A 22,106-nucleotide genomic window follows, 5' to 3' on the forward strand; every position below is an offset into this window, starting at 1 on the left:
TGTCCGGCATCATTCCAAGACCTACTTAGGGATACAGTGGGAAAGGCATGGAAGCACAAAGGCAGAAGGGAGACTGGACCTCCACCTTTAAAAACCAGAGTGTGAAAGACGCTGAGAGGTAGGAGGGGAGGCCAGAGAAGGGCCAGTGGCATAGGGACCTTACATCCATGCTAATGCCAAGAAAACGGTAAGGTTAAAGAGACAGGCTGTTTAGGAAGGCAGTGTTGAAGCTGAGACCTCTTTGAGGGAGGGTGCTAGTTAAATATCTTGGGAAGAGCCGCCTGGGGCAGGGCTAGCTGGTGCAGAGATCCTGGGGTAGGAACGAGCCTGGTACTTATGAGATCACAGCTGGTGTAGATCGTGAGAGAATACATACACAGGAAGTGAGGTTCAGAGCACAGCAGAGGCTGTATCAGACGGCCGACCTCAACAGGATGGAGAATGGAGGACACACGGCAGCTGACCAGAGCTGGAAATGGTAGTTAGGCCCAGGCCTGTCCTGGAGAAGCTTGTCCTCAGACCCTCTACCAAGCGGGTCCCCAAGAAGGCAGGGCGGGAGTGAAGGCTACCCTGTCCCCCCTCCCCCCTTTCTGGAGGCCCTAGGTGACAGTGCTTGCCCAGGGAGATCATCTCGATGCCTGAGAGGAAGCAGTGTCTTCCCACATCAAAAGGGCCACCCCACAAGGCTCCCACGGTTGACGGCATGGGAACTGTGCTACAGAAGGTTCTCGCAGGCAGCTTGCAGATTGCAAGAGGGTGTGTGCCACCTTGGGACTGTCCCCTGCTACACAGAGATGCTACACCATCAGGCCCCATCACGACCCTCCTCCTGGAAGCCAAGCTAATTTTTATGATTTTGACCTCTTTGGGAAAAAAGTTTTTGAAGCTTTTCATGACATGAGTGTGGCCAAGATCTCAAGAATCCTTTTCCTGGGGTTTCCCTACCCATCCCCCAGGGACTGACTCAGCAAGATGGGGAATTGTTTGGACCAGATTTTGGGCATCATCTATCTAAGGTATTATTCTGACCATCCTGATTGATAGAGGCTGACTGGAGAGCTCTGTCATGGAGTCCTTGGACTTTGGAGAGCTGGGATGGATTAGTCATGCCTGCCACTGGTGGGAGGCAAGTGGGTAGCGGTATGTATGCTGAATGTTGTCCTCCCTGCCCATGTTACGCACTGAGGAAAGGGATGTGGGAAGGCAGAGATGAGGTCAGGGATGTCCACACTCGGTGATCGTAGATAAGTGGGAGGGAAGGCTGGGAACTGTGACCTCCTTGCTGCTGCCCCAGAAGGATGAACAGTAATAAATAAATTAGGGCGGTGCTGTCCTCCAGAAAAGTCTTGGAAGGTTGTGATAGAGCCTGAGGCAGGTCCCATGGCTGCTCAGCCCTTCCCATTGGGAGTCCCACCACACTGTAGGAGGAGAAGCTCTTGAATTCTCACCAGAATCCTCACTAAAGGTAGGGAAACTGAGGCTCAGTGTCTTCATCCCATGTCCACTAACCATAGACCCCAGGACTCAGAGCACCCATCCCTCCTCCCCCTATGGGAACAATGCTTAGTGACTTTGGGTTGTCCCAGTCACTTCTCCAAGGATGGGCAATGATGGTGATGGTGACAATGATGATGGTGATGGTGATGATGATGGTGGTGGTGGTGATGATGATGATGATGATGGTGGTGATGATGGCGGTGATGATGATAATGATGGTGGTGATGGTGATAATGATGGTGGTGATGATGATGATGGTGGTGGTGATGATGGTGATGGTGATGGCACAACCGAGGTGACCATACGTGATGGTGGCAGCGGCAGCGATGATAGCAGTGGCGATAGCAGTGATGACGATGCTTTCAGAGCCTTTCTTAGCTACCAAGATTTGTGTTCCTCTCCACCCACAAAAGCAGGCACCACATCACACTTGCTCCACACGTACAGACATTGGTTTATGAGGGCTGATAGGCTGTGCCGTGTGTCATTAGCGGCCAAACTAAGAAACAAAAGCAGCTGTGGTTGACCCCAAAAGGCGAAGAATACCCTCGGGGACTCTTCATCTGAAGAGGGGGCCTGGCGTTGGACGTACTATGAGAGAGTCTTTATGTGCGCAGATAAGTTGAGAATCTTGGAGGGCAGCGTAGTATTTCCCAGCTTACACATTCCTGAATTCTTCCAGGATGTTCTGCAGGAATCAGTGCTCTATGGAACAAGCCTTAAGAGAGCTAATCACTGATAGTTGGGTTCCAGACCAGAAAAAGTGGGTAAAATGAGGCCCAAATGTTCTCCAGTGGGAGGAGGCGGGACTGGTCCTCATAGAGTTCCTGCCTCACGAGAAGCCCTGTGTTCAGGCCTCAGTGCCGCATATGAGCACGGCGGAACATGCTTGAAAAGCGAAGGCAGGAAGATTAAGAGTTCAAGGTCACCCTTGGCTAGAGTGCAAGTTTGAGGCTGGCCTGGGCTACATGAAAGCATCTCTAAAGTCAAGAGTAGGCTGGGCGGTGGTGGCCACGCCTGTAATCCCAGCACTTGGGAGGCGGAGGCAGAGGCAGGCGGATTTCTGAGTTCGAGGCCTGCCTGGTCTACAGAGTGAGTTCCAGGGCAGCCAGGGCTACACAGAGAAACCCTGTCTCGAAAAACCAATAAATAAATAAATAAATAAATAAATAAATAAATAAATAAATAAAGTCAAGAGTCAGGAGTAGGCCTAAGGGTGTTTCCAATGGAGTCCACTGACTGTACCCACCGCTGATATGCACTCAAGATGGGATGAGGTTTCCTGGAGGTTCATCCAGATGGCAGAAAGGCAGAGAAGACAGGGGTGTGTCAGGAGGAGCCCTGAGGTAAAAGCTAGTCAGGACTGTGTTGGGGCCAGTCCATCTGGAGCCTCTTCTGATCCCCACAGGGTTCCGGCACTCCCCGTGAAGAACTTGAACGGCACTGGCCCTGTCCACCCAGCCTTGGCAGGTAAGACCCCACCCATGAGGCCCCACCTACCAGCCTCATGAGCTCCGCCCCTTTGATGAACCCGTGGACGGGCCCTTCCCTTTGGGACTGCTTGACTTTCGCCTGAAGTGGTTTTCTTGAGTGGGCAGGGTCAGCGTCTGGGGCAACACCCTGCCCTCCACCCTCGGTGGCATCCCAACGACAAGGAGGGGGAGGGCGTGGCTTCCCATGACCCCACCCCTCATTGCTACATCCACCCCCCCCCCCCAGGGATGACCGGGATCTTGCTGTGTGCAGCCGGGCTGCCGGTGTGCCTGACACGGGCGCCCAAACCCATCCTGCACCCGCCGCCGGTAAGCAAGAGCGACGTGAAGCCTGTGCCCGGAGTGCCCGGCGTGTGCCGCAAGACCAAGAAAAAACACCTCAAGAAAAGTAGGTCCCGAGTGACCCCCAAACACAACCCAGCATGCATCTGTGTCAGCTTGCCCTTCGAGCCCTGCTTTCTGCCCCTCCCCCGCCTGCTCCCCAGCACTTGAACCCCACCCCCACGCCTCCTGAGACACATCGTCCCACTATCTATGCAGGCAAGAACCCTGAGGACGTGGTTCGGAGGTACATGCAGAAGGTGAAAAACCCACCTGATGAGGTGAGCCAGCCAAGGGCGCCTCAGCACCAGCTCTCCTCGGCCGTAGGTCCTGGCCTCCCTGCCCTCGCCAGGTCCTGGGGGAGGAGCTTAAGTTGAACAGCATCGCAGCTGTCCATCTTGGTGATGGACAGGTTGTTTGTTTGTTTGTTTGTTTTTTTGCTTGTTTTGGTTTTTTAAGATTTATTAACCCGGCGGTGGTGGCGCGCACGCCTGTAATCCCAGCACTCTGGGAGGCAGAGGCAGGCAACTTTCTGAGTTCGAGGCTAGCCTGGTCTATAGAGTGAGGTCCAGGACAGCCAGGGCTATGCAGAAAAACTCTGTCTTGAAAAAAAACAAGTACAAAAAAACCAAAACCAAAACCACCACCACAACAAAAGATTTATTTGTCTATTATATGTAAGTACACTGTAGCTGTCTTCAGACACTCCACAAGAGGGAGTCAAATCTCCTTACGGATGGTTGTGAGCCACCATGTGGTTGTTGGGATTTGAACTCAGGACCTTCGGAAGAGCGGTCAAGTGCTCGCAACTCTAGCCCAGTGATGGACAGTTTTATGCCAAGTTTTCCACTCCGGCTTTTGCTTTTGCTTTGGGTGGTTACGCATTTAACCCTTGCTGCGGAGGTGGGGGTGGGGGTGGGATGCTAATCAGGCAAGGGAGTCAGCTCCAAGGTTTGCCATCTCGCCCCCCCTCCAACTTTGTGGCCCTCTGTGGCCTTCCTCACGACCCTCCCCCGTCTCCCTGGCCCTCCAGGACTGTACCATCTGCATGGAGCGGCTGGTCACAGCTTCGGGCTATGAGGGCGTGCTCCGGAACAAGAGTGTGCGGCCCGAGCTGGTGGGCCGCCTGGGCCGCTGCGGCCACATGTACCACTTGCTATGCCTGGTGGCCATGTACTCCAATGGCAACAAGGTGGGCCACAAGGTGGGCTGCCGTGCAGGGGGTGGGGGCCGTGCGCTGAGGTGGGCGGTGGGTGCGGGGGAGGGGCCCGGTGGGACCCCTGGGACCTCACGGCCACACGGCCTCTCTCAGGATGGCAGCCTGCAGTGCCCCACCTGCAAAGCTATCTACGGGGAGAAGACAGGGACACAGCCACCGGGGAAGATGGAGTTTCACCTCATCCCGCACTCGCTGCCTGGGTTTGCAGACACCCAGACGATCCGCATTGTCTATGACATCCCCACGGGCATCCAGGTGAGCCCCTCGGGCTACAGCCCCAACTCTCTGCCCGCCCCCCAACCCCAAGACTCGGTCTGTGGTCTGAAATCCTCCTGCTATCCCCACAGGGCCCTGAACATCCCAACCCAGGCAAGAAGTTCACCGCCAGAGGCTTCCCTCGCCACTGCTACCTACCCAACAATGAGAAGGGTCGGAAGGTGGGTGCCCACCTGGTCTCCACAAAAACTGATGGCCGAGTTCCCGGCTGCCATCTTTTAGGCATGCTTTCCCTTGTCCTCAGTCCCTGTTGTCATTCCTTCCTAAGCCAGTATGCTAAGCAGCAGGCCCTGAATCTACCTCCTAGCATTCACTAGTTAATAAAGGATCAGAGAAGGTAAGGAACTTTAATGTGGTCACACAGCAACCAAGTGGCAGAGCCGGGATTTGAACCCAATCAGCCCTTCAAAAGCCTTCATTGGCACACTTAGGTCATCCGATTTTACTTACCATTTAAACCAAAAAGCCAGCACCTTACGTTGTCCTGTGATATCTCCAGATCTTTATCGGCGGGAAGTAATTTAGTACCAAGAGTGGGGTCTAAGCCCTGCCTGTACTGATGACAAGCCCCGAAAGAAACAGAACTTTATGTAGTGGATGTTAATGAAGCAGGCCAAGGCTCAGACTGCATGTTACATTCACCCCCATCTCCCCACCCCACCCCCACCCCACCCCACCCCCACCCCCAGGTGCTGAGATTGCTCATCACCGCCTGGGAACGCAGACTCATCTTCACCATCGGAACATCCAACACCACGGGCGAGTCGGACACCGTGGTGTGGAACGAGATTCACCACAAGACGGAGTTTGGTTCCAACCTCACTGGCCATGGCTACCCGGACGCCAGCTACCTAGACAACGTGCTGGCTGAGCTCACCGCCCAGGGTGTTTCTGAGGCCATGGCCAAGGCCTGAGGCCCGAGTTGCCCGCCTTCCCTCTTGCCGTGCCTCTAGCCTGGCACAAGCCTCCCTCCCGCCAGGCGGGAGGAGCCAGAAGCGCTTAAGGGGATCTGGCCGGTGGCTGCGGGGGATGATGGGAGCATACCAGGCCACTGTGGCTTCCGGCAAGAGCAGCAGAGATAGGACCACCAGCAAGAGCGACTTCCCTACAGAAACGATGGCGCTTTGCCCTTCACACCACACCACACACAAACGCACACGTGTCCCGTTGCACGCACGCACGCACTCACGCACGTACACCCACGTGCCTCTGGACCTCTCCCAGCTTGGGGAGAGAAGAGACAGAAAGGCCCCCATGACACATCCTGTGGATTCCACCTGTGTCTCCATTACATCTGTATAGACTCGGCCCCTTCCCAGGACTTGAGTCAAGCACAGGATAGTGGGGACTCTGGAAGGCTTCCAGGGGCCAGTGTGGCCCTGGGCCTCAACCCCTTAACCCATGTCAGCGCTGCCCACTGCGCACTGCAAAGCCAATGGGGTAGAAATCCCAGGTTACTGAGTAGCTTTTCGCAGGCCAGTGGGGACGAGGCTGTCTTATTTTGTGCTTGTGTCTATCTTTCTGGGACCCCGACTACTACTTCCTGTGCCCATCTCTTGACCTCTGTCTATCCCAGGCAAAGACATCGTCCTTGCCTCTCTGTAGTGGCTTCTCACCCACTAAACCGCTCCGGACATTTGAGACCCACTTCTGGCTTCAAGGCGAGGGCGAGGCCTTGTTCAGGCCACACGGAATGAGCAGAGCAGGCAGCCAAGGGTTAACCCCCCTTGCTTGGAAGTGGGCGGTGGGCGGCTGATCATCTCAGGCCAACCAGAGGCCCGTTGCCCAGGCAACTCACCAGCTCCGCCTCTGAGGATTGGCTGCTGCGATGGAAGTCAGCCAAGCTTTAAAGGGACGCCAGCAATTGCTCTTTTGGAAAAAAAAAAAATCTACCAGTCCCACTGTGGGTGGAGAAATAAATGGTCTTTCTCCTTGTCGGGCCTCTTTCTGCCAAGAGGGTGCCGGGAGACTGTGCTCCTGTGGAACACCGGGGATGGCTTGGGAGACAATGGCAAGTGTAGGACCACTGCCCAGGGCAGCGGGAAAAGCAGTGCACGGGCCATGTATCTGCCCAGTCTTACAGCATCCAAAGAAGACATGACTCTATTAGTATGCGCGGGCGTGCGCACACAGACACACACTAGTGACAATGATGATGGCTCTCATGTTCGGCCCTCAATGAGGATGTAGAAGAGCTGGAAGATACTCTATCAGCTTACGGATGCCACTCTGCCCTGGAGCCAGGAGCCGGGGAAAGCAGCCCTCTGGTGTACCCAAGTCAGTGGGAGATGCTCCAGCTCCAGGCGACCCCTGGTGGCCACACGCGAGATAGCGCCACACCTTGCCTGTGCTCTGGATCCAGCCTGATGGACTAGAGTTTTTTCTGTCCAGAGCTCTCCTTAGACAATCTAAGAATTCACGGGCTCAGCCAGCCCACTGTTCCGCCACTGTGGGTCACTCTAAATCAGACTCAAACCCACAGGACCGTTGAGCCCCAGAATTCAGATGTCTGCCCCCCCAAACCCTCAGATGCATTCAGTGCCTGGGGCAGGGAGTGGGAACCTCTATTTCTAGCCAGGAAGCTTCTGGCTGGCCCCTAAGGTGTACCCCGATTTTAACACTTCACGGCTAAGCATGCTCATGCGTCACTTTATACAGCGTATAAGAGGGAGGAAGAGCCTGCGTCCGGCTTCGAGGCTCTGAATCGGCATGCTGGGCTCCCACTCCGTTCTTCTGAGAACACCTGGTTCTAGAAGCTTGAGGTTGGGGCTGCCAGATGAGAGTGGGGGTACAGAAAGATCTGTGAGGTCACGGGGGCTCACAGACGTCAAAAACAGGAAGTTCCCGGCCAAGCCTATTAACTGCTTTTCTTAAGTCAGCCAGGGTTGGCATTCAGGTACGGCTGTATCCAGCAGCTTGGGGGTGAGATGGGCGCCACGGGTATTGGAAGAGCTGTATCCAGTGAAGCTGTGACTCCGGGCTCAGAGAAGAAAGTGAGGTTTGCTCAGTACAAGGCTGGGCCCTACCAAAGGCTCTGATGCCCTGGCTAGCGGCTACAAGGGCTCACAGGACCGGGTTTTGTCTGGGAGGCTCCAAGCAGTGAAGAAGGCAGCCTCAAGGAGATGCCTGGGCCAGAGTGTGCTCAGGGGGGCCCCGTGGCTCTGTCCCCAGCTGGCTCCGGCACCGTCTCAGCATCCAGCATCCTGGAGGGCCACTTGCCTCTATCCCCGTTTCTGGAACTCCTCGTGGGCTTGCTCCAAGTCTTCAAGTACCTGCAGCAGACGGGTGGTGGCTGCCCTCTGCTGGGCCAGAACCTCAGCACAGGGTCCTGGAGGAAAGGAAAAGGCCACCGGGCTCAGCAGGCTCCTGGTGGTTGTCACCAGAGCCACTTCGTGAAGCTATAGTTTTTTTTTCCTATGCAGAAAGAATCCCCAAATTCACCGGGATACTGTCCCATCGGTGAACTGGAAACAAGAGGGCGTGCGGGAGGACAGAGCAGCTGCGTTTGGCAAACTGGGGCTCACGTCTGTAAGGGATGAGAATGGAATCCTTCTCCCTTACCGTCGTCATTGGCACTGGAGTCCTCCCCAGGGTCCACTTCTGGAGCTGTGCCCAGGCTGGGGTCCTCCAGCAGTTTCAGCCTGAGGGTTGATAGGAAAAGGGGCAAGGCTGGTTTCAGAGGCGCAGTGCTGCTCCTACCCAAGATTCTCTGCTGCTTGTAGACAATCAGGTTCATTACCATCAACACCATAATCATCATCATCACCACCACCACAATCATCACAACCATCACGACTCAGTCGCCACAAACCTTTCTAGAGTAGCAGACATTACACTGAGAAGCCTTGTACACGCGTGAATTCATTTACTCACATGGCCAGCTTACATGAGGTAGGTACTTACCAGTAACCCTGTGCACATAATGCACCCGCACAACAGAGATATCAAGAAACTTGCCTACAGTCACACAGCATACTAATAGCTCCTACCTATGGGAGGTCACATGGTGTCCTTTCACGGGATCAGCTTCTGACCCCGAGGACCGTACTATGAGGTCATCGCCTCCTTTTCCATATGAGGCACAGAGAAGCCAAATAAGTAGCTGAGAACCACACAGCCTCCAACTGGCCAGGATCTGAATTCAGGCAGCTCAATACGGAACCTTCCCCATAGCGGGACGAGATAAACCTGTCACTAAATTCCTAAGCTCTTAGGCCAGGAAGCTGGGAGGTAGGGGGGGCGGAGGGAGGTGTCCCAGGTACCAGGAAGGCTCAGAAGCCAAGTTATACAGACAAACCATGACTAAGTCTCTGGAGTCCCCGTACTGTACGGTCCCATGCTCCTTGGGGTGGTCGGAATCAGAATGACACAGGCTCATATGCTCGGGTGCTTGGTTCCCTTAGGAAGGATTAGGAGGTGTGGCCCTGTGGAAGGAGGCGTGGCCTTGTGGGAGGAAGTGTGTCCTTGTGGGAGGTGTGGCCTTGTGGAAGGAGGTGTGGATTTGTGGGAAGAGGAGTGGTCTTGTGGGAGGAGGTGTGGCCTTATAGGAGGAGTGGCCTTGTGGGAGTAGGTGTGGCCTTGTGGAAGGAAATGTAGTCTTTGGGGGAGGTGTGGTCTTGTGGGAGGAGATGTGGTCTTGTGGGAGGAGGTGCATCGCTGGGAGTGGGATTTGAGGTTTCAAAAGACTCAAAGCGGGCTGGAGAGATGGCTCAGCAGTTAAGAGCACCAACTGCTCTTCCAGAGGTCCTGAGTTCAAATCCCAGCAACCACATTGTGGCTCACAACCATCTGTAATGAGATCTGACGCCCTTTTCTGGTGTATCTGAAGACAGCTACAGTGTACTTACATGTACTAAATAAATGAATCTTTAAACAAACAAACAAACAAAAAAGACTCAAAACATTCCCAGGTAGCTCCCTCTGCCTCCTGCTTTGGGATCAAGATGTGAGCTCTGAGCTGTTCCTGCTGTCCCATCTTTGGTCTGCCATCATGGACTCTAACTCTCTGAAACCGTAAGCCCCAAGTTAAATGCTTTCTTTTAGAAGTCCCCTTAGTCATGGTGTCACAGTCAGAGAACCCTTAACTGAGACGATCCCAATCTGCCTTACAGCACACACCTGTAAATCCAGCACTGAGGAAATACAAGCAGGGGGATCTGAAGTTTAAGGACATCTGCCACATAGTGAGTTCAAGGCTAGCCTAGGCTACATGAAACCCTGAGGGAGGGAAACACTTCTTCAGGGATGAATGAATGTGAGGAGGGCTATAGTGGGGGTGGGAGGGGCGGGAGGGGGGAGAGGCAGGTGACACCCACCTGAGCTGGTCCCGCCCCAGGAGCAGCTGGCGATACACCATCTGGGCCTCAGCGTCGGGATCCAGTGGGTCACTCCAGTCTCCCAGCGTGACAGCTGAGTGTGTGCGGCTGCAGCCAGCAGCTGAGGGTACACAGCGTGGTCAGGAGAGTCTTGTCCCTGCCTTCCCCTGTGCAAGCCTCCTCTTAGCCACGCCCACTTTGTAGCTCCTGCGTGGGTTCGAGCCTCCTCCCCAGCCTCCCTACCTCCATCAACACGGCTGAGTTTTAGCAACTTGACATAGCATTGAGCGTCTCAAATAACAGAATTCCGAGATCAGATCATCATCGCGGTCTTGGCTGATTTTAAGTGGGTCCACTGCGGGCATCACCATTCCCTACGCAGGCACTCCTGGGCTGCATCAGAAAGCTGGCACGGTGTGAGTGCCGTTGCTCCCTGGTTTCTGCCTCAAGTTCCTGCCCTGACTTCCCTCAGTGATGGATTGTGATCTGGAAGTCCAAGCCAGACGAACCTTTTCTTCCCCTAAGTTGCTTTTGGGCAGAGTGTTTTATCCCAGAAAGAGAAGGGGAGCTGAAACAGACCATAATGATCCACTAGCTCCACCTCAGCCCCCTCTGCTCAGCCTGGTCCCTGCTCTGCACATCCCCACACCCTGATTCCACTCCACTCTGGCCACTCAAAACAGCACCTCCTCCAGGAAGCCTTCCTGATTCCTGCCCTGGGGCTGGGCCTCCGACAAAGCCCCAGGCTGGTCATTCTAACAGTTGTAAGTGTCTGGCTGGAGCTGGGATGTGGGTCAGTGGTGGAGTGCTCAGGGCCAGGGATTCATCCCCAGCAAGAGCAGAGCGACCTGTCACCATCACCTCATGGCTATCTAACGTCAAGTCTGACTGTCTCTGCTCTGGGCACCTTGCACATAGTAGGAGTGTTGGAAACAGGACTTTTGTGAAGCTAACGCTGCACAGCAGATGGCACTTTGAATATATCAACTTGGTATCAGCTAACAGGACCAAGGAGGTACAGGCTGTCTGCAACCCCACTTCCCAGATGAGAATACTGAGGCACAGAGAAATTAAGTCACGGGCTCGAGGATACACAGCACGCCCGGATGGAGGTAGGATACTGACTACTGGCAGACTGGGACGGCGCACCCACCCCCTCACCTGAGCGCTCAGCCTGGAGGCAGCAGGTCCAGCGCCCGCTGCGGAAGGCACCAGGATGGCAGGCAGCCAGCTTGCCCGGGTTGGGGGCGCTGGCTTTGCGCAGGGCTGACAGCCATTGGTTGAGGTCATTCACGTTCTGCCAGAGATGGGAGGCGGAAGAAGATGGGTGAGGCTGAGCCACAGACCCCGCCCCTGACTGTGCCCCACCCCTCACCTTGCACTGGAGGTAGGTGGTGTGGGACGCCCCGGCGCCATCCTGTGTCACCACCTGCATGACGTGTGGCAGTTGGAAGGCACCCTCGTCCACACGCTCCACGGCGCGGATGCAGGACAGCGGGATGGATGAGTGAACCTGTGGGCGTCAGGGGACAGGGCTGTGCCACCAGGTGGAGTCCTCGAGGCCCGGTAATCAACTCCCGACAGCTCCGTGGTGTCCTCCCCACAGTCCTGCTCTGCCGCCTGCTGAGTGACTCGGGGGGGGGGGTTTCTAGGTCTGAGTTTGCTTTTTTTGTTTTGTTTTGTTTTTTTTTTTAAGATTTATTTATTTATTACATGTAAGTCCACTGTAGCTGTCTTCAGACACCAGAAGGCATCAGATCTCATTACAGATGATTGTGAGCCACCATGTGGTTGCTGGGATTTGAACTCAGGTCCTTCGGAAGAGCAGTCAGTGCTCTTAACCGCTGAGCCATCTCTCCAGCCCTAATCAGTTATCAATATCGCCAACACATCATCACCATCACCGCTACCATCCTTGCCACAGTAGCTGCTTAGGTGGCACTCGGCCGTGGCTTTCAGAGCCACGCTTCCATCAGCCCACTCAACCACCACGACCACCTTCGAGACTGGGTCTGTTATCCCCACCCCCCACCCCGCACTCCTCCAGCCCAATTTGAAGATGAGGAAACTGAGGCCTGACGACCCTGCCAAAGTCACTTGATCTGTGGATCCAGCCTAGCACAGAGCCAGCAGCCGTCAGGACAGAGGGATCCTGTGTGAGAGTCTATGATGCTCGGGGTGGGGGAGGGGGAAGGGCGTGGACTTTGTGGCCCCCACCCCCGCGAGTCCACACCTGGGAGAGCACGGTCAGCGTCCCTGTCGCGGGGCCAGGCTGGCCCCAAGTTTGGAGTGAGCCAAGAGTTTGGAATAGTTGCCTCTGACGGGAGGGGACAGGGGGTGGGGCTTGGGGGCGGGGCGTGTCGGAGTCCCACCTGCCACTCCGGAGTCTTAGAGTACGAGAGGTCCCGCCCACTCAGCCGGAAGTAACGCTTCTTGAAAGCAAAGCGCGTGGCCAGGCCCGCAGGCTCCTCCTTGCGCTTCAGCAGGAAGCCTTCTCGAACAATTGTTGAGGGTTGGACCAGGGCGCAGGCTGGCCCACCAGCCTCTGGGAAATAGAGGAAAGGGGGGAGGGGCTCTGCCATGTCTGGGGTCTCCAGCACCTGCCAAGGGGCAGGAAGACCATGGCTATGACCTCAGCGGTCACTCCTCCAGCCACCAGTCACCCTCCTCCCCTCGGCCCCTCCTACCCCACCATCCGCTGAGGCAAAGGAGGGGTCAGCAGCAGGGTGGAACCCAGGTCCCTCTGCGAGGCCAGGGCCCTGCGGGTGACACTGCAGCTGGCCCAGTCAGTCCAGCGATGTCCCAGCCAGCCTCAAGCTCACTCACAGCTCCAGGCTGCAGACCTCTCTCCGCACCAGAGACCCCACCCCACCCCCAGACTACCACAACCAGGGCTGTCTACTGCCCAGGTTACCCCTGTGTGATCGGAGTCCCCCATTCTGAAGTGCCCTCTGTCCCAAGTTCTCCATTTCAGAGGGCCACACGACACCACTCCCAACACAAGCCCCAGTTTTCCCACAGCTTCCCAGCACCCCGTTTCCTTCTTTCTTTAACCCCCCTCTCCATTTCTCTCTCCCATACCCCAGTGCCTTTGCGCATGCTGTTCCCTGCCTGGATCGCTCTGACATTGATACTAGTTCTCCAAATCTTAGCCAGGGTGACTCCATCTTGCACCAAGACGTCATTTAACTATTCTGCGTGCCTAGACAGAAGCTCCCACCCCACCCAAAAAAATAACCATCCTCGCCCCCGTCGCTATCTCTGAGGCCAGGAGAATCTCTGATAAGAGCAAAATGCAGTGTGTCATGGTTTGGGTCTGTGCCATTCTGAGTCCGCAGTCATTCCACAGCACGGACACTAGGTGGCGCACTAAACCCAGGGTTGCATCAGTGCTTGGGCAGACAGGTGCTTGGTGAGTCAGGGGATGGGGGCGTGGCGGGGGGCGGACTTTGAGGAAAAAAAATAGCAGTCCAGATAAACTCTGACTCCATTCTCTGGCTACCTGGCAGCGTCCCCATTTGGGAGCAAATGTCAATATAGTAATACTCCAAAAGAGTCATGGCGCACACTCCACAGCGAGGCACACTTCACAGCGTCATTCCAGTGGCACCAGGGAGGACCATCCTGGGCCATCTCTTGTCTTCTCTTCTTCCCTCCCCCTCTTTCTCTAGATTGGCTCTCACTGTGACACCCCGCCTGGCCTAGAACTCTCCATAGAACAGGCCTCTCTTGCCTCTGCCTCCTGAATGCTGGGAATAAAGACACCGCCTCCCCGCCCCCCCTGCCCCGCCCCAAGCCCACCCTTCCCTCCTTGGTAACTCCCTGACACCCCATCGATTTGGCTGGTTGGTTGCACAGTTTGGATTGGTTTGGGTGGAGTTTTTTTTTCCAATAATTTTTAAATGATTTTATTGATTTTTATCTCATGTGCATGGCTGTTTAGTCTGAATGTGTGTCTGTGTGAGGGTGTCAGATCCCCTGGAACTGGAGTTACAGACAGGTGTGAACTGCCTTGTAGGAGCTGGGACCGAACCCAGGTCCTCTGCCAGAGCAGCCGATCCTCTCAACCACTGAGTCGGCTCTCCAGCCTGGTTTGGTTTGTTTGCTAGCTTGTTTATTTTGAGACAGGGTTTCTCTGTGTAGCCCTGGCTGTCCTGGAACTCACTCTGTAGATGAGGCTGGTCTTGAACTCAGAGAAGAGCCCAAGAGCTGGGATTAAAGGCTTATGCCACCATCCCTTAGTCCTTGGATACTGTCTTACAACATGGTTCCCACTAGAGTGAAATTCTATGAATAAGTCCAGGATTTTCTTCTGTCTCACTCACTTTTTTTGGTGTGTGTGGTACATGCATGTATATATTTGTACATGTGTGTGCATTTGTACATGTGTGTGCATGTCTGCATCGTGTGCATGTGTTTGTGTATGCATGTATATGTTTGTGTATGTGTATACATGTACATACATGTGTGTGCATGTGTGTGTTTGTATATGTGTGCACATCTGTGCATGTGCATGCATGTGTATACATGTGTGTACATGTTTGTAAATGTGTGTGCATTTGTACATGTTGTGCATGTATGTGTATGTGTGTGCATGTGTGCATTGTGTGTACATGTGTGCATGTGGAGACCCAAAGTTGACATCTGGAGTCTTTCTCTGTTGCTCCACAGTTTATTCTTTAAGTCTGGGACATTTGTTGCACCCAGAGCTCACCATTTTGACTATGTTGGCTGACAGGGGAGCCAGGATGATCTGCCTGTCTTCACACCACCAAGGCCAGGGCTACAGGCAGGCACAGCCAGGCCTGGGTTTTAGGTGACTGGGAATTTGAACTCAGATCCTCGAGCTTTCTCGGGAGGCACTTTACCCACTGAGCCGTGTCTCCCTCGTCACACGACTGCATCGGAAAAACCTATCCGGGAGGTCTGTCTTCTTTGTTGGTGCTGGGGTTGAACCTAGGACTTGGTATATTCAAGGCAAGCTACCCTCCACAGGCCCAGGCCTTTGCTGTCATAGGGCCGGGACTTAACAAGCATGCCCACCCCAGAGATTCCATGCCATGACCCTACCGCACTGCCACGCTGGCAGGAAATGTTAGTCGACTGACGAGTTGACCTGCAGGGCCAGAGTCTTAGTATTGAAGACTAAGGGGTGCTGAGTGCTCCAGGGTGGGGCTGGGGGGAGGACAAGCCAGGAGTGGCAGGACCGCAGGACTCACCCTCACCCTCATCCACGTCTACCAGCTGGTCCAGGAAGTCCTTTACACGCGAGATGCTCTGCAGCAGGAAGGGATGGAGGGGGGCTAGCCACTGTTCCTTGCCCTGGCCCAGCTGCTGGCCCAGGTTTCCAATGCTCTGCACGGCCTGGAGCAAAGGAGAGGGGACGCCAAGGTCACCGCCAGGCACCAGATCTGCTTCTCGGGTCCACACACCTTGAGCACCGACTGATCCCCCACCCCAGGGATCAGCACCCCAGCTCCTCCCCAGAGAAGTACCCCCAGCACTTGGCACTGCCCATTCCTATCAAGTGTACTTGGGGACCCCTGAGAGCCACACGTTGTAACTACTTTGTCAAGAATAGCTTCATTCAGGCTGGAGAGATGGCCCAGCGGTTAAGAGCACTGACTGCTCTTCCGAAGGTCCCGAGTTCAAATCCTAGCAACCACATGGTGGCTCACAACCATCTGTAATGAGATCTGATGTCCTCTTGTGGAGTGTCTGAAGGCAGCTCAGTGTACTCATACATATAATAAATAAATAAATCTTTAAAAAAAATAAAAGCTTAATTGATCCTAAGGTATAAATGATTGTGGTTCACTTCTCCTCTTTCTTTTGGAAGGACTGAGTTTTGATGGCCTAGTTAAGTGGGGGAGGAAGAGGAGGAGGAGGAGGGTTAGGCACTGAGGCTAGAGCACAGTGGTAGAGAGATTGCCTACCACGCCTGAGGCCCCATGTTCGAGTCCCAGTACTGCTAAAGGAAAGGGCTGCAAATGAAAGCTAGGCGTGGCGGTACATTTAGAATCTCAGCACTTGAGAGGCTGAGGCAGGAGGATTGCCTTCAGTCCTAGGCCAGCCTGGGCGACATGGCAAGGGATAGGTCTCAGTGGCCCAGCAAGCCCCTGACATGGAAACCAAGGAACACGCAAGGAGCTTTCTTTGAGTTTGTTCCAGATCTTTCCCACCATGTTTGTCCACAGCTGAGAGGACACACACACACATACTCACACACATATACATATACACACACGCACACACATACTCACACACATATACACACATGCACACAAACACACATACATACACATACTCACACACACATACACACATGCACACAAACACAAACTCATACATACACACTCACACATACACACACACTCACACATACATACACATACCTACACACATACACATATACATATTCACACACATGCACACAAACATACACATGCATGTACACTCATGCACATGTACACATAAACACACACACCTACACTCACATACACATACACACACATACCTGCACACATACACATAAACACTCACACACATACCTACACTCACACACATACACACATATACATATACACACTCATACTCACACACATACTTACATACACATACACACATGCACACAAACACACACATACACATAAACACGCGCACATGCACACACATACCTACACACACATACATACATACATGCATGCATACATACATACATGCACACACACATACATACATACATGCATGCATACATACATACATACATGCACACACACACACACACACACACACACGCACACTCACACACACACACCTTGGCGAGCAGCAGCAGGGAGCGGCTGGTCTGGGGGTCTGCGTGCTGGTCTCGGAGGTCAAACAGCTTCGGTGTGAGGATGGCGGGCGCAAAGAACCGCAGAAAGAGGAAGCCACTGATGGCCAGGTACTTCACATCCTGCCAGAGAATCACAGATGACAGGCCCTGACGTCCATGTCCCAACTGGGGAAACTGAGGCAGCAAAGACTAGCTTTCCAGAGGAGGAAGAGGGAGTTGGGTCAGAATGCTTATCCTAGTCTGCCAATCAGGGTTCTCTTCTCTGCCTCAGTTTCTCCCACTAGAAAATGGGGTGATGAAACTGATGAGGAAAAATTGGTTTTAGCAGACTCCTGTGCTCGGAACACACAGCCAGAGGAGAGGTCGCTGCTGCCTCAGAGAGGCCAAGTAGCTTGCTCAAGGTCACACAGCAGAGGAGTCTGGAATTCAAACCCAGATTTGTGACCTACGGTTGCAAGAAGAGGCCATATTCTCCTCTCAACACTTCACTCACCACTTCCTCTGGGGTGGGTTACATCCAAAAGTTGTTGCCTTTTAGAGAGGCAACAACTGAGGCCCGAGGTTACCCAGCAATCAACAGCAGAGGCAATACTATTTACTACTCTCCTGCCGGTCAGTCTCAGCTACCACGCAGTGCTCCAAGGGTCAAAGGTCACAGTGCCTTGAGCCCTCAAGAGGCACAGTCAATCTTCAACCACATTTGGTTTCTAAGGAAACTGAGGCTCAGTCGAGTGCCCAAGCGGTCAGGCCACAGAGTACTCACCGTCCGGTCCCAGTGAGTCCCTCTGCGGACTTCCCACACTGGGCACAGCTCCCTCCCCCAGGGCTATGTTATACTCAAGTACATATGCCTCTGTTTATTTCGGGGTGTCAGTCACACCTATGACAATAGCTGCCCCGACGTGTGCTACCTTCCTGGGCATGTCGGCGCCTCAGTGACTGTACCCAAGGCTTCCGGTGAGAGCCCTGATCTTCCTCTAAGTCACCACTTCATCCCAGGCAAGTCCCCAGGTCATTTGTCCCCCAACAGTAGATCATCATCAAGCTCACACTGGCTGTGTGAGCCAGGGCTGGTGGCACAGGCTAGCCCATCATCCCAACTACACAGAGGCTAAGGCAGGAGGGTTACAAGAATGTTCCAGGCCAGCCCAGGCAACCTAATAACAACCTGTCTCAAAATGACACTTGGCTATGTAATAAGTTAGAAGAGGCTAGCCTGGGCTACATGGCACATTTCCCTACAAACACACACACACACACACACACGTATTAAAATGCCATAATGAATCCTGTGATTTAGGGGCTATCCAGGACTCCCTAATTTCATGATCTGAGAAACTCCATGGTCCCTGTCCACTGGGGACACGTGGGTGTCACTGATGTTGGCTTTCTCTCGGGCTGAGCTGCCTGGGGAGCTGGCCTCCTGCTCCCTTTCACTCCTCCCTACCTCAGCCGTGTCCCACTTAACACCTATGAGTCGGCCCAGGTGACAGCCAGGCAAAGTGGGGTGCAATGCCGTCACCCCTAGATGGGAGGCTAGAGCTCAGCCCTGTGTGGGAGGATGGGGAATCTGGGGAGCAGATCGTAAGCTCTCTGGGCTCAGTTTCCCCATCTGTAAGCAGGACGCGCAGAGAGAGGCATCATATACGTCCAAAGCTCTCAGCTCAGGCTGCAAGAACTGGGCTATGGCATTGCCACCAGTGTTCAGCAGATTCTAGATCTTTCTGCTAAGTGGTCTGCACCTAGCACTGGGTAAATGTTAGTCTGGCCGGGGCTGGAGAGTTGCCTCTGTGGATAACAGCACTAACTGCTCTATCAGAGGACTCAGGTTCGGATCCCAGCATCCACATCAGGGGGTTCACAAATGTCTGGAACACGGGGGCTCCTATAACACTCCCTGGCCGCTCCGCGTGCGCACCAGCACACACGCACATCAATAAATCTTAAAGAGAAAAGAGTCTTCTGATTCGCCTCTGTCTGTTGCTCAGGCTGGCCTTGAACTTAAGATCCTCCTGCCGTAGCCTCTGAGGACCTGAGACTACAGGCTTGTGCCACCAAGCTCCCTGTGACAGCCACCTCAGGTTGTGTACTGAACATTGTTAAAACAGGGATCTCAGGCTGGTAGTCCATGGCGCAGGACGACCTAGACACGGTGGTGACTGTCCCCAAATGGTTTCTGCTTGGTGGGTCGCTCTTCTCTGGGTGAATGGGTGAATTAACCCCACGGGCATTTCAAAACTGGGAGACTTTACGTAGAATCCTGGAAGCTAGCAAGAGAGAGGGAGGAAATGGGGAGGAAGTAGGAAGGAAGGAAGGGAGGAAGGGAGGGAGGAAGGAAGGGAGGAAGGAAGGGAGGAAGGGAGGGAAGAAGGAAGGAAATACCCAGCTCAGCCCAGCTCTGCCCAGCTCTGCCCAGCTCCGTCTGGTTTAGGGCAACGGCCTATCTATCATCCCAGATATTTGAGAGGCTGAGTCAGGAGGATCGCAAGTTCAAGGTCTGCCTTGGAAACTTAGCAAGGTCCTATCTCAAAGAAGCAAAGATGGGGTAGACCTTGGCTTCGTGGTAGAGTACATGCCTGGTGTTTGTGAGACTGGGTTTGTAGACCCAACATAGTAGTGAGAAAAGGAACAAGGAAACTGGACCCCATTCCTAGGTAAAACATTGGCCTGCGTGGTCTCTGTAGGTGAGCTGTGGCGGCGGGGTCACAGTTTGCCACAGTCTCCACCACTCCCTCCTGTCCCACCTACATCTGCTCTGCTCATGTGCCTTATCTGGCCCAAAGCCACAGCTCCCAGTTTCTAGCTTTTGTATCCAAGCTGGGAAAGTCCAGCACCTGACGAGCCACTCAGCCTTCATCCTGGACCTCCCTTCTGCTCTCATCACTACCATCGTCACCACTACCACCACCACCACCACCATTATATCACCATCATCGTCATCACCACCACCATCATCACCATCATCTTCATCACCAGCATCGTCCAGGTCCTGCCAGGAATACTCCACCAGCACACACAGACTCAAGTCTGGGCAGCCTAGGTCCTGGTGTCACCTTTGACCATTGACCTGACCCTGCATGTGACCCTGGCCAAGGTGCCCCAGTCCAGCCCATCATCCTCATAGGAGGGGGGCGGCCCACAGAGCCCAGCCCACCTGATGCGCCATCCCAGGGAAGCGCTTCTCCACACACCGCTGGAGTTGCTTAAAGGCCAAGCGCAGGGCAAGTGGGCACCGCCCTACAGAGCTCACAATGGCGTCCACAACGGAGCCCAGGTATCCGGTCAGCAGCCCCAGGCTGGTCTCCCGCACCTGCTCCTCCGTGGGCGTGCCCTTGAAGGAGATCCTCCTGCAGGGAGCAGGCGGGACCTTTAGTCAGAGCACCACATCTGCTGCCTCAGAAGCCCCCCACTAGCCTCCACTGTGCATCCCTCACCCCACTCCAGGCTCCTCCCACCAGCCCCACCCCCTACTCGCGCCAGGCTCCTCCCACCAGCCCCTCCCACCAATCCCACCCTCACCCCACTCCAGGCTCCTCCCACCAGCCCCGCCCTTCCCACGCCAGTCCCTCCCATCAATTCCACCCCTCACCCCACTCCAGGCTCCTCCCACCAGCCCCACCCCCTACTCGCGCCAGGCTCCTCCCACCAGCCCCTCCCACCAATCCCATCCTCACCCCACTCCAGGCTCCTCCCACCAGCCCCACCCCTCCTCATGCCAGGCTCCTCCCACCAGCCTCGCCCTTCCCTCATGCCAGGCGCCCAGCCTGAGCTTGAACACCCAGAGGGGAATCCCATCTCAGAGTTTTCGACATGGTTGTTCCTTTGTCCTTGAACATGCTACAAGCAGCTGAACTGTCACCTCCTCAAAATGGCTGTCCCCCCACCCCAACCCTGTCACTCATGATTACAAGCTCTGGGTGTCTTCAGCATGTCTTCCTACAGTGCAACTCCCCATTTGTGTGACCTTGGGAAGCGAGCTCCCCTCGACGCTGAGGCCCCCGGATGCTGACCCAGAAGGCTCAGAGGCGTGGAGAATCCATTATTCTCATTACAGTCCAGCACAGAAGCTGGCTCTCTGACTATCACAAAGAATGCTCTGGAAAGAAGGAAGGAGGAACCCGCGGGGGTGCGGCGTTTATTCACAGCCTAACGTTCCCTAATCTCATAGAAGATTCGTGGACCACCCCAATGTGGGCCTCCAGCATTTTGTTTGAGTTTACATACAAAACTCACAAGTGCCCACAGCGCCCTCTAGTGTCAGGACAAGTCACAGGGTGTGGGAGAGGCAGAGGCAGGATTTGAACTGAGGGGCACTGAGTTTCCCAGTCCAACCCAGAACAGCCCGAGTGGCAACAGCACACAGAGACTTGGAGGTTACACACCCCTAGGCAGGTGGCAGTCAGCACAGAGCAGCCTACTGTGCCTGCAAAGAATAAGGGATGGCCGGAGGCCCCGGGCCACCCTGCCCCTCTCACCGGGAGCGGTTCAGGTCCATCTTGCAAGGGTCCAGCTCCATATATTTCTTCTCCTCGAAGACGCGGCTGATCACCGGCCTCAGGATCTCGTGCAGGTAGCGCATGCCCACGAGCTGGGGGCAGGGGCCACACGGGGCGGCTAAGGGTGGCGGGGAACACCCTGGGCTGGGGCAGGGGGGTGTGCAGGGATATTTCAGAGCCAGGCCAGCTGTGTCCGAGGGTGCCGCCCAGGGCTGAAGCCAGGCACCTGCCACCAGCACCCAGCTCAGCCACCTAGTGCCACTTGAGGCCATCAGGCTCTGAGGTCCCGGTGAGCTGGGGAGGGGGCCGCTTGCACCCAGACATGCTAGGTCTCCCCACTCACCTTCATGAACTGTTCCATTGATTTCGATGCCAAGGAGTTAGAACGGAAGAGGGTGTTGGGGTCCTCTGGGAGGATAGGAAGATGTGTTTGCTGGGGTGCAGGGGGCTGGACCCACCTCTCCCCGCTCACCCGCGGTGGGGATTTGATTCTTTCAGCCTCAAGAATCAGGAAGAACCCAAAATGTCAACTGTGTCCCCAGTTCGGGAGCCCAGAGTGGTTTAGCAAGCTGCCTGGGGTCACACAGCGCCTGAAGCTGGACCCGCACTCTCTGTCCTCCAGGGATCACAACATAGAAGCACCCTATTCCTCCC

General features: G+C 54.8%; 2 protein-coding genes across 4 annotated transcripts in view; one reads left to right on the top strand and one right to left on the bottom strand.

Moving 5' to 3' along the window:
• The window catches only part of Dtx1 (deltex E3 ubiquitin ligase 1), a 32,246-nt gene extending 25,506 nt beyond the window's left edge, over positions 1–6,740 (top strand). Inside the window, exons 4-10 of one of the 2 annotated variants that reach the window (XM_052167728.1) lie at positions 2,906–2,967; positions 3,217–3,378; positions 3,531–3,592; positions 4,345–4,515; positions 4,624–4,785; positions 4,878–4,967; positions 5,496–6,740. In XM_052167728.1, the coding sequence (XP_052023688.1) occupies positions 2,906–2,967; positions 3,217–3,378; positions 3,531–3,592; positions 4,345–4,515; positions 4,624–4,785; positions 4,878–4,967; positions 5,496–5,720 (934 nt within the window). In that variant the 3' untranslated portion in view covers positions 5,721–6,740. The remainder of the gene's footprint in view (positions 1–2,905; positions 2,968–3,216; positions 3,379–3,530; positions 3,593–4,344; positions 4,516–4,623; positions 4,786–4,877; positions 4,968–5,495) is intronic. The other variant, XM_052167729.1, reaches the window with a different exon arrangement.
• A 695-nt stretch (positions 6,741–7,435) lies between these two features.
• The window catches only part of Rasal1 (RAS protein activator like 1), a 30,785-nt gene continuing 16,114 nt past the window's right edge, over positions 7,436–22,106 (bottom strand). For both annotated transcript variants that reach the window (XM_052167726.1, XM_052167727.1), the window contains 11 exons: positions 21,796–21,860; positions 21,432–21,544; positions 20,111–20,303; positions 16,939–17,076; positions 15,341–15,485; positions 12,494–12,666; positions 11,497–11,634; positions 11,283–11,418; positions 10,122–10,242; positions 8,368–8,447; positions 7,436–8,134 (listed from right to left, as the gene is read on the bottom strand). In XM_052167726.1, coding sequence (XP_052023686.1) covers positions 8,028–8,134; positions 8,368–8,447; positions 10,122–10,242; positions 11,283–11,418; positions 11,497–11,634; positions 12,494–12,666; positions 15,341–15,485; positions 16,939–17,076; positions 20,111–20,303; positions 21,432–21,544; positions 21,796–21,860 — 1,409 coding nt within the window. In that variant the 3' untranslated portion in view covers positions 7,436–8,027. The remainder of the gene's footprint in view (positions 8,135–8,367; positions 8,448–10,121; positions 10,243–11,282; positions 11,419–11,496; positions 11,635–12,493; positions 12,667–15,340; positions 15,486–16,938; positions 17,077–20,110; positions 20,304–21,431; positions 21,545–21,795; positions 21,861–22,106) is intronic.

The sequence above is a fragment of the Apodemus sylvaticus genome, chromosome 22, assembly GCF_947179515.1.
Source record: "Apodemus sylvaticus chromosome 22, mApoSyl1.1, whole genome shotgun sequence".
In the NCBI taxonomy this organism is placed as follows: Eukaryota; Metazoa; Chordata; class Mammalia; order Rodentia; family Muridae; genus Apodemus; species Apodemus sylvaticus.